We start from the raw sequence: 12500 nt of genomic DNA, 5'->3' as shown, positions 1-12500 counted from the left end.
CCGTCAGGTTTCTTCTATCAGGCTTTCGACTAGGATATATTGTCTTAGAGTTCCCTTAGATGTACCGTCAGCTTTCTTGTACCAGGCTTTCGACTAGGATATCTTGTCTTAGAGTTCCATTAGATATACCGTCAGCTTTCTTGTACCAGGCTTTCGACTAGGGGATCTTGTCTTAGTTTAATATCAATGACGGCAAGTCAAGAGACACCCCCTCCCCCACTCGACGTATACATACAGGCACGTCTGACATCCGAATCTTGTTATGGGCCTAGTTCAACAGTGTAGTAATGGATAGTATAGTGCGTAATTTATTTTGTTGAGATTTCCATAACAACAATGAGCCCATAATGAATTGGGTTATCAGACCTGCAAGTAAGTACACGTCGACCCTACTACGTCATTAGATTTATTGTTCTTTTTTGTTGTTTTATTTTCCCTTCTTTTTTCTTCTTTATAAAAAATTAGACACCCTTTAGTTGCTTTAGTTTTATTATTTTGTAATTGATGTTCTATTTTCTCTCTCTTCTATTTTGACTTTCCCACAGATAAGAGAGAGCAGGTAACCGCGCTGTCTATGGAGTTTGATTGTACCAACTGAAGAGAAGGTTTAAACATTGAAAATGTTCAAGAGTCATGTCATAGGATATTTGGATATCCAATAAACAAGAAGAAACGAAAGAGAGATTGAGAGAGAGAGAGAGAGAGAGAGAGAGAGAGAGAGAGATATGTGTGTGTCTGTGTGTGTGTGTCTGTGTGTGTGTGTGTGTGTGTGTGTGTGAAAGTAAACTACTGTGGAGTGGACTGATGGAAGAGAGACATTCCAAGTGCATTTTTTTAAAGGAGAGCTAAACATTTTATGTATTGATACAATTTAGAGAGAGAAAGGAAGAGAGAGAGAGAGAGAGAGAGAGAGAGAGAGAGAGAGAAAGAGAAAGAGAGAGAGAGAGAGAGAGAGAGTATGAAAGTAATATAATGTGAGTGGAGTGGTGGAAGAGTGATACTCAGACTGTGGATTTTATTTTCAAATGAATAGTTAAATATTTTTTGTTGAAAATATCAAATGAAGACATTAAGGAGCAGGCACCAGTGTAAGATAAAGATCTGAACAAGTGTGTATGAAAAGTGCCAGACAAAACAAGAAAGAAATTTACAATAAAAAAAAAACCATCCTAAAAATCAGTCGACCTCGACTAGGGATCAAACCTCAGACCTTCTGATTACCGGTCAGACGTGCTACAGAATCATGGTCATTAATTGATCCTAATGATAAGTTGTAAAAGCGTAAGCATTATACTGTAAAGGCTCTTACAAATGTAGTAGGCTATTCGTTGAGAAACAGTAAGATAAGACCAGATGGAATGATGTGTTTTGTAGGTGTATATAATTGACTGAGAATTTGGAAGGTGAAGAAAACAAGTGAACACAGATGTTATGAATATTATTAACAATGTTGTTAAAACAATTTGTACATTTAAATTCAGATGGTTTTACCCATTGATTCCTATCGTGAGGTCAAATTAATAATATTAAGTATTCAAATGGTTCATTTTAATGTGTGTGAGGGAAATGGGGGGGGGGGGGGGGTAAATAGAGAGAGTGGGTGTGAGTAAGAATTAATTCTCAATTTAAAATATATAAATGTATTTCATTTTGTTTGCTTCTGTTATTTACAATAAATTTTATTAAATAAGTAAATAATTGTTTTTTTCGTCACCGTTCTTTTTAGAATTCATTTACTTTTCTTTTCAAGGATGATGTATCTAGAAAGTTTGTACAACCTTTGCAGTGCTAAACTTGAGTCTTATGGTCCAGGCTTAAAAAAAGTATTTATCTTTCTTTCACATCAGTTTAACTGTATCATTCGTTTGAAGCTCATTGGACATGGCACACATATGTAAAGGAGTACTTTCACCAGGTCTAGATAACTTTCAGCTATCAATGAGTTAATGAGCTTAATCATACAATTTTAGTCATGCCCGAAGACTGTTTCTAAAAATTGGGCAACATAAGGAAGGGATATAACCCGGAGAATGTATTGCCTTAGCGGCAATGGAATTGAGTTATGTCCCTTTCTAACAAAAATTGAGCTTTTATAAAGAGCAATATTCACTGAATGTAATCAAAGCGTTTTACAAAGGGTCTCTGCCCAACAGCAACACTAAATATGTAGGATGAGACATGACGCCTGTGAGGCAATATTGCAATTTGTTTTGGCTGTTAACGTCAGGTTTTTACACCCGAGTACGGTGAGAGAATGTGAGTAAAGAGCCTTTTCTAAGGACTCAACTGCTATGCATCGGCGAGGCTCGAACTCAGGACCTTCCGACCCGAAAGCGAGTGTCATATCACAAGACCACATAGGCCCACTAATGTGTAAACGCTACAAATCCAACGTGTTTTCCATTGTGTAATATAACACTATGAAAATAAACAAACGACCAGTTGATGCCAACAAGATCATCATGTGTCCCAAGCGAGCAGGTTAACGGTTAAAGATATTGTTTGATATTTTAAAATACTTCCAGAGAAACCATATTCTTTTGGTCTAAAAGATTGATCCATCACTGCTATAGGGGTACTGGAACTGGAGTTTACCCCTGTGTTTGTTGTGTAAAATTAACAGTATCCGCGGCTACTGTGGTCTTGTGGTATGACACTCGTTCGGCGCATAGTTGAGTCCCTAGAAAAGGCTCTTTACTCACTTTCTCTAACAGTACTCAACTGTGAATTGAGTAGGTACCTGACCGTTAACAGCATTGGCTCTGTACAAAGAAGTTAATATCGCCTAACTGGCGTCATGTCATATGTTAAGTGTTGCTGTTGGTCAGGGACAAAATTTATTATTCATATTTCTGTACAAAAATGCATAACGTTGATTATGATATGCATTTTTGTACAGAAATATGAAAAATAATTTGTTTTTTATTTGGAGCGCTTGGTTTGTTGGTTTGTTTACAAATAACTTCTCCACCGGTGACGTCCAATCAAGGGAAGCTACTCTTCCGCTAATCCCATTCCCTATTGGTGGTCTGCCTCGATATTTGTTTTGACCTGATTGTCTCAGAACTGCATCAAATATGTAGAGATGGAAACTGGGGAACAGCGATGCCTGCAGGAAATGTCAGGCAGCTCCAGAGACCAGCGATCACATCGTCCTCCACTGTTCAGTAGGTGGATATGAAACAGTTCGTAGCGCGGAGGAAGCTGGGTTGACGAAATGAATTTGGAGGCGAAGCCATATACTACTACTACTACTACTACTACTACTACTACTACTACTACTACTACTACTACTACTACTACTACTACTACTACTACCACCACCACTACTACTACTGCTGCTGCTGCTACTACTACTACTACTACTACTACTACTACTACTACTACTACTACTACTACTACTACTACTACTACTACTATGACTACTGCTACTACTATACTATAACAACTACTACTGCTACTACGATTACTACTACTACTACTACTACTACTACTACTACTACTACTACTACTACTACTACTACTACCACTACTACTACTACTACTACTACTACTACTACTACTACTACTACTAGTACTACTACTACTACTACTAATAATAATAATAATAATAATAATAATAATAATAATAATACTATTACTACTACTGCTGCTGCTGCTGCTACTACTACTACTACTACTACTACTACTACTACTACTACTACTACTACTACTACTACTACTACTACTACTACTACTACTACTACCACCACCACCACTATTGCTACTACCTGATTGTGTGAAGTATGCTTTCATGGCTTTGCTTGCTGGAATATTGGTGTCTCTTCTAAGTAACCTCTCCGAATATGAATGCGAAGTGATGAAAGTAAACCAATGTCAGACAAGAAGAACGAAAAATACAAGAACATAAAATTCTCAACAAGGGTTCAAAGCTGAGACCTCCTAGTTGCTGGTCAATCCAGCGGCATGATACTCATCTTGCTATCTCTTTGTAGATTCGATAAATTAGACCTTGGAAAAGTCTCACTAAGATTTTTGACCATGCTCTGCTGGTGCCAATTTAGTACCTGAGTACGATAAGAGAATGTGAGTAAAGAGTATTTTCCAAGGACTCAACTAAGCGCTGCTCAGAGAGGGATACAAACCCTGAATCCGCTAATCCAAAAGCAAGTGTCCTAACACAAGATCACATAATATAATTCTAAAGGTGAATTTTTGTGCGTTTCTTGATTAAATAAAGATTTTAAATTGAGGTTTCATTTGAGTTTTAGATTAAGCTTTTATATAGAGCAATATCCAGTAAATGTGCTCAGAGCGCTTTACAAGAGGTCCCTGGCCAACAGCAAAACTTAACACATAAGAAGGGACATGACGCCTGTTAGGCGATATTACATTTTTTCTCGGACAGATACAAAGCGGTACTCATTTTACACCTGTGTACAGTGATAGAATGTAATTAAAGAGCCTTTTCTAAGGACTCAACTATGCGCTGAGCGAGGTTCGAATCCGGGGCACTCCGATCCGAAAGCGAATGTCATACCACAAGACCACATAGCCGCAGAAGAGTTTTTGAATCCGAAACTTTTGATGTTTGATATATATTATTATTGCAGCTGGGATATTCATTTTTTCACATTATTATCTTATAGTCTTGGAGTTTTTTTTTTCACATTACTGTCTTATTATAGTCTTAGAGCGTCTTACTTCCTTCCCATTACGCCTGTCGTTATGTAAAGCAGCGACAAAAGACCTCCATCTTCCTCTGTCCGTTGCCATCATCTTCCGGGAGCTGCAGGAGGCATGAGATTTTCTTTCATGTCATCTACTCCATATTAACCCTTTCCTTACCAACAATAGTAAAATTGTCACATTCGTTACGATACAACCAACAATTTTCTTTTTCAAATTCTTCTTGTACATCATAAAATTTATAGAAAATGAACAGTGTGTTGCAGGGCATGTTTGGCTACAGAAATTATTTATCGCAAGAACCTCCTGCTATTGTGTTTGAATGATAAAAATTCGATTTTTGATTTTTTTGGGGTGTGAAGTTTTGGGGCAAATCCTGAAAATGGCTGGTAAAGAGAGAGTTAATCTACAGCTTCTTACTCACTCACTCATTCCTCTTTAATTGGGGGCACTTTATCCTGTCAACAGCTATTTATTGGGGACAAACAGTCTTTTTTTTTTGTTGGTTCTTCAGAGCCATTCGGCCCATAGAGCCGAAGTTCATCCCGGCTTCTGTAGCGTGAAACGGACAAAAGCAATTGCTTATTATCCTTAGGATAGGACGCTAATCTATCGCAAAGTACTTTCCACCAAATCTAACAAACTCAGCTACCCATCACTGCTGGGTGGACGGGGGGCGGGGGGGGGGGGGTCAGAAAAAAATCTCGACTGCACCCGTGATCGATCACGGTTCCTTTGCGTGTGAAGCGAGTGCTCTACCAACTGAGCTACCGAGAACCCTGAAATGTCAAACCAACAAACGAATTAAATTTCTATGCGATACTAGGCTGCTAGAAGCTTTGGACTGTAAAAAGTAATAAACAAAAAGGAATATAACGGCTCTAAAAATCAAGAAAGAAACAGCAACAAAGACAAATACGGAACGTTTCGAGCTCAAAACCCTTCTTCGGCCAATAACAATAAAAACCGACGTGTACATCCTATTCGGCCTCGTTTAAGATTGTTGTAATGGACAATATTTTGCGTCAATTTTTGAGATTTCCATTACAACAATGAGCACATAAGGAATTGGGTTATCAGACCTGAAAATAAGAGCACATTGATAAAAACAAATTTATTACTCAAAATCCCACATAGAGGACAAAGAGAAAAAAAAAATTAAGCACGTCTTTTTTGTAACAAGATCTTGGAATGTAATAAATTTTATAGCACATCTATCTGGGTTTTTAAGCAATGTATGTGCGGCTATAATGTGGTCTAGTGGTATGACACTCGCTTTCGGATGGCAGGGTCATGGGTTCGAGCCTCGCTCGGCGCATAGTTGAGTCCTTGGAAAAGACTTACTCACATTATTTCACGGTATTCAGGTGTAAATTGAGTAACTGGTCGTTAACAGCGTTGTGTCTGTCCGAAAAAGTCGAAATATCGCCTAACAGGTGTCATGTCCCGTTTTGAATGTTAAATTTTGACCCCGTTTTGAATGTTAAATGTTGCTGTTGGCCAGGGAGCCGTTTTAGGAGGGCTTTGAGCACGTTCAGTTGATATTGCGCTATACGGAAGCTCAATTTTATTTGTATTTTTTATTGTTTCTTATTTTGTTCTTTTATTTTAATTTGAAGCTGTTAATTATTTTGTTGACTGGAATGTCTTGCCACCGGACATAACGAACGTTGAATGCTTAGAAACTTTCAAAGCAGCTTTGAATGCATTTATTGCTCGTCAAACTAATCTGTGACTGTTCTCTGTTTTGATTGGATGTAACTGAACATTTGCAGTGATGGGCCCGTAGGGCCTTTTACAAATACAAGGCATTGAAGATTGAAGATTGCTTATTAGATTAAATTTCTACACTCAAATATAAAAGCAATGAGAATATGTTATGCTTTTGTAAAGTTTTTACCGTCTATTGTCTTCCGGCACTATCTAGTATCTATTCACTTCATTTCTTATTAGATTAAAAGTGACCACTCCATTCAATTTTTTATTTTTTGTTTTCTTTGGGTAATTTTGCTCAGCTGTATGGTATCTCGTAAGGTCACAAACATCAAGCGATGTTACGAGTCGTCAGTGGCTGGATGGACGAATGGCAGTGATCCTGGAAAATGCTGGTCCCGACGTTGTTTCCTTAGGTAAGAAGAAATTTAACACACATTAATGACCCCATTCGACTCAGGTGTGAATGTGAGTTCCTGGCTATAGACAGTGACGGATTTTGTAAGAGTGTTAGTACAAAAAGGAGATCTACCTGGTATTGTGAGGAATGGAAATATGGTTCGCTTTGGAATGCGGGGGAATAAGTGAAACAATGTAAAGTGAACTGAGCACGGAAACTCCTGGAAATGATCTATATAAAATTTAATTTCATTATTTTTTTGTCAATGGCGTATGATTCTGATCTCATTGAAGACCGATTGACGTCACATTCTCGCTCTCTTGACTCCTCCCTCCCCCCTTCCCCCCTTTAAACAACAACAACAACAAAATAAGATAATAAATACATTTGTCACATTTGTATGATGTCAGTGCAAGTCCTTAAGAATTTTGTTTTTTTTTTTTGTACCAAACACTTTTCCTACCATCTTTTTAATTAAAGATGCCAGTGAGAGCAGTTGTTGATTTGCGTGTGTTGTATCCTGGAAAGGTAATGGAGAATGTATTCGTTTAATATCAATTTAAATTGTTTAATGGAATGATTCAATTTTCTTTTTGTTTTGAAATGTTAAGTTATATATATATATATATATATATATATATATATATATATATATATATATATATATATATATATATATATATATTATCCTTTCTTTAAAGAATATAGCCTTATGGAGGACATTGTGCCATTTGAGTCAATAAAAAAATTATGCGGCGCACAACTCTACTGAAAGATTTGAACATTAGAAATGTATTTTTTACAGATAATTTGCTTTTCTTTTTTAATTTAAAGTCTGATTGAAAGTTCGTTGAATCAAACAGATATTATAAAATATGTACCGACGACACTAACACTCAAAAACAACCAATTTCGACACTGTAAAAAGATGTCAGTTTGGCGTTTTTACACAAATCGTTGCATTCGAAATAATGTATTCACTTAATAGTCTTCAAAAGTCGTGACGTTATCCCGCGCAGCAACGCATGGTAACGAGCCGGCTGGCTCTAAACAATCGAGAAAAATGGCGACACTAACTTTATTTCCATCTCCGCCCTTATGAAATACTTCTCCAATGAGCATAAAAGTGTCTCGCGAGGTGAAAATAATCATCAGTCAGGTCATGTTTTGACTTTCACTTACTCAGATGGCATGATGTTTGGCAAAGTTCAAGCCAGCACGAAGAATAAAGAGTATTCTGTGAAGGTAAGTCATATCGTCTTCTCATTCTCACTCTCAAAATCTCACATCTCCGTAAAACTACTGTTGGACAATAATCAGTTTACTTTGAGTTTAAGTTGATTTAGTATATCCAATGGAAAGATTTTACTGTTTACGTTCGATTTTTGTTAGAAAGAGAGAGAGAGAGAGAGAGAGAGAGAGAGAGAGAGAGAGAGAGAGAGAGAGAGAGAGACATTGAATCATTGTGTTTTTATCTTATGGACCACGGACTTCGAGTCTTTGACTTTGAGGTCTTGCTTCGCTAATTTTCGTTGCTATTGACTATAGTCTACTACATACTATTTAGTATCGTATTGTAACCTTTATTATAATCCTCATATGAGCATCACAATCACCAATCACACTAGACATTTTATTATACTTCATGTGGTAGGCATAGGGGCAGCGTGGATCAGCGGTACGGTCTTTGCTTCGTACCCGAAAGGTACCGAGTTCGTTCACCCGCCGCGCGCTGTGTGGCCTTGAGCAAGTCACCTCGCCCTAGCTCAATTTGCGGCGCTGCACCGCGGTTATTTCAGTCTTCCCTGGGAATAGACCCTAGATACAAATTTCCTCTATGGGATGAATAAAGGGAATTTTATTTATTTATTTAGACCAGTGTTAGTCACGGTAAACTAAACTTCCTATTGGGTTAAGGTGTAATGTAAATGTTGCTGCTTGAAACTCAAAGAGATTAATAACATTGTGAAATTGAATGTGAACTTCAATTTAATATACGAAAACAGATAAAACGGACGTTTCGGATTTCCCCTTTATCAACAAAGCAAGATGAATGAAAGAACCACTTAATTTTTTTTAATTGAGCTTTTATATAGCGTAATATCCCCTTAATGTGCTCAAAGTGCTTTACAAGGGGTCCCTGGCCAACAGCAACATTTAACATGTGAGACGGGACATGATGCCTATTAGGCGATATTACAATTTTTTCGGATAGAGACAACGCTGTTAATGGCCAGGTACTCATTTGACACCTGAGTACGGTGAGAGATTGTGAGTAAAGAGCCTTCTCCAAGGACTCAACTATGCGCCGAGCGAGGCCCAAACCCAGGACCTTCTGATCTGAAAGCGAGTGTCATACCACAAGACCACAACAGACGATACCACAAGACCACAACAGACGTTTTATTAGTTTGTTTGTTTTTTGCCTATTGAGCATGGTCGCAGCTCTAAATTTGAATCTTTTATTCTTTTACTTCCACAGATCTATCTTGATGATGCCTTGGGTTGATTCAGTCCAAAACTAATTTGCATATTTTATTTAACAATGTTAATGACATTGAACATACATTGATACAACAATGCCATAATTTGTCGTGTTTATCATGTAAAATCATGTATGGGTGACCTACATAACCATTATTTTGAATGGTGATTTGATGATGATGAACAAAATATGTGTGTTGTACAAAATAAATGGCAAAGCTAACAAAATGCAGTCTCCTTAATAAGAGGAGACTGGAGATTGACAAGTGCTGCAACTAATTGAAAAATAATATCAGATGTTTCTCTTAACATGGTTGGAATATATGAGAGGATGTTAACATTTTTCAGTCTTTCATTAGCCCTCTCAACATGAATTCTACATGAAGCAATTTCTTTTGTTAATAAAATCTCATTTTCAGTAAATTTATTATGTAAAAAGGGAGGGATATTTACAGTTACTCCTTGAGGTAAAATATCTTGAATCAGGAAACCTTTATCTGCTAAAATTAAATCTCCAGGGCTTAAAATTAAAAGTTTTAGTAATCCACAATTTTGTACAATGACCTTATCCGAGACAGACCCTGGATAAAGTTTAGAAATAAAATTTATCACACCATTTGGACTCACACCAACAAGAGCTTTAACAGAATTCATGGACCTATAAGAAGAACAAGTTAACCGTTGTTTATCCATTTCTTTAGGAATAGCAATTTGGTCATCTGTGCAATCAATGATCATTCTGCAATTTAGAAATCTTAAAAATGATGATGGAGCTGATAGTTTATTTTTATGTCTAGAAGGGCATGTAACCTTCATAACATTTTCAAAGAGAAGCTTATGCCTTATGTAAAACATGAATAAAAGTTTGTATAATATTTGTTATAGTACTTTCACTAACGCTAAACAATTGTGAAATATGAAGGTTAGTGTAGTTCTGTCTAAGTTTCATAAGTGTAATGAACATTTTGTCTTTTGATGCAACTGTCTCTTCCTGAACTTCCCATCCACTATAATAAATAATGTTACCTCTAAAGCACTCAACTTATTGAATAATAATATAAATATTTTAAAAGAATGTACATCTGTCTCCATTCGAAGAACTTTTTCTGTAAGGCTTGAAACAGTGTAAGTGCATTGAACTAAGTTGTTTTTTTAAGCTAGCTATTCCCTTATGTTTGTCTGTAATTTCTTGTTCTTGAATTAAATTTATTGTTCTATTTAAAATATCCTCACTTGTTCTACAATCTGTTTTTTTTTTTAAGATGGAATCCTGTGAAGATGGTGACGAGAGTTGAGATGATGAGGGAGAAGATAATGATGATGAGGATGATGCTGAGGAGGAAAATAATGATGATGAGGAATCTGGTTTTTTTAAAGGTGTGACTTTGTGATGATGATGAAGAGAGTTGAGCTGATGATGATGATGATGATGATGATGATGATGATGATGATGATGATGATGATGATGATGATGATGATTATGCTGATGGTGATGTTCATGATGATCATGATGATGATGGTGGTGGTGGTGGTGGTGGTGGTGGTGGTCGTGGTGGTGGTCTTCTTGATGTTGGTGCCAATTGAGATGGGGTGGGAATTCCTTGTGTCACTTTTCTTTTCTTTCTTTCTGGCTCTGATGGAAATAATTTATTTTTATTTCTGTCAAACAATTCAGGGAGGTTGGCTTTGTCACCATCTCTGAAGTGACAAGAACACACTCTTGATGATGATGTTGGATCTTTTGTCCTTTCTCCTGAAAAGAAAAGATTAAAAAAAAAAAATTCCGTTGGGCATATTGATAGTATTTAATTTGATAAGTACTTTGTTTTAGACTATCTTGTTTGACACCAGCTCAATGCATGATAAATCAAAAGTGTGCAAGAGACTAGTTTACTGGTGGGTCTCTCGCCTGTCTTTTACGAAATCGCACATTCAGCAAAATGTCGCCCTTCCTCATTACTTCTTTTGATGATTTTGACTAGGTATATAAAAATATGAATTCTTCAATTTACACATTTAAAGTTGATCTTGGGGTTGAGTGGGGCAAGACTGGCGTTTTCTATTTATTTCAGTCAGTACTGTACTGGCCAGTGCGGTGATGAAAACGTTGGAGTGTCAACAATCGGGCATTGGTAAAGGAGAGAGGTCCCTGCCGCCATCTTGCTTTGTTCACACAGAGTTGCCACCTCGGCTGTCGGGGAGGGGAGGCATGGCAGAGAATCAGAGAAACTGTGTGTGTGTGTGTGTGTGTGTGTGTGTGAGAGAGAGAGAGAGAGAGATATCTGCGTGAGGGGGGGGGGGGTTCCGTTATTTTATTTATTTATTTCCGTTTTGCCATACAGGTATCGAGTTTAAAGTAAGATTTTAACAAATATTTTCTTCTCTTTCTTCTATTTTTGTCCTTTTAAAAAAATTATCACTTATCAGTAGAACTGAACTCTCATTCAGTTTTAAGTTTATAGTTTATCTATCAGCCTCCGCATCAAAACGTGTAGATTGAGATATCATTTTTGCTTTAACTTCAATAAAAACCTAGTTTGGAATGTATTTTTATTTATAATTTCGTGCAATGGTACACTTTAATCATAAAATATAGGTCTACGTAAGCTAGAACTTGACCTAGATCTAGACTACGAACTCTATCAAATGTTCGACGAGGAGTGCGTGCTTACCTGACTAAAGTGATACACTTTTTCCTCAATTTTTTTTTGTCTGCCTCTCCATTTTGAAATCTGTAAAACTTGCAGGAGTGACTCTCTGACTGGTGCAGACAATCTGGTACAAAACACTGGACCATAATTAAGATAAAAATTGTTTTTTTGAGCGATTTTCCAATTATTCCTTTCCCGGACCAAGCACGGATTTTTTTGTTTAGAGCCAGCCGGTTCGTTGCTAGGCGGACGTGACGTCAGACTGTGGAATCCTATTACTTTAATGATTTCAGATCTACACTAAGTTTTCAACAGTTTTCATGTATTCATGACATCAAGTATTATTATTGCCCCTTCGATGCTTTCAGTGTGATGGTTTCAGGTGAATAATACCCAGGTTTAACTTATGGCCACACCCTCAACTCTATCTGTCCAGCATAAACATCAAGTACAGATATTTCTGAGCAACGAGCTGTCCGATTGGCTTATTTCAGCAAATCGTGGCATTCATAATGATGTTATTCACTAGATTACATTAAGGTATTCGGATTTACAGAAATTTT

The 12500-nt window shown here is 36.9% G+C and overlaps 3 protein-coding genes across 3 annotated transcripts in view; 2 read left to right on the top strand and 1 right to left on the bottom strand.

Moving 5' to 3' along the window:
• LOC144957993 (uncharacterized) overlaps window positions 1-1552 on the top strand; it is a 7530-nt gene extending 5978 nt beyond the window's left edge. The window contains exon 3 of the mRNA XM_078889571.1: window positions 546-1552. Coding sequence (XP_078745697.1) covers window positions 546-598 — 53 coding nt within the window. The 3' untranslated portion in view covers window positions 599-1552. The remainder of the gene's footprint in view (window positions 1-545) is intronic.
• Window positions 1-12500, top strand: part of LOC144957521 (protein misato homolog 1-like) — a 158717-nt gene that overhangs the window by 100420 nt on the left and 45797 nt on the right. The window lies entirely within an intron of this gene.
• The window catches only part of LOC144958203 (uncharacterized), a 12163-nt gene continuing 6817 nt past the window's right edge, over window positions 7155-12500 (bottom strand). The window contains exon 4 of the mRNA XM_078890011.1: window positions 7155-7322. Within this exon, the coding sequence (XP_078746137.1) occupies window positions 7209-7322 (114 nt within the window). The 3' untranslated portion in view covers window positions 7155-7208. The remainder of the gene's footprint in view (window positions 7323-12500) is intronic.

Source organism: Berghia stephanieae, chromosome 12, assembly GCF_034508935.2.
Source record: "Berghia stephanieae isolate SIO BIC M18660-M18661 chromosome 12, UCSD_Bste_1.3, whole genome shotgun sequence".
Classification (NCBI taxonomy): Eukaryota; Metazoa; Mollusca; class Gastropoda; order Nudibranchia; family Aeolidiidae; genus Berghia; species Berghia stephanieae.
Note: the sequence above shows the minus strand (reverse complement) of the source record. Positions and strands in the feature narration are given on the sequence as shown.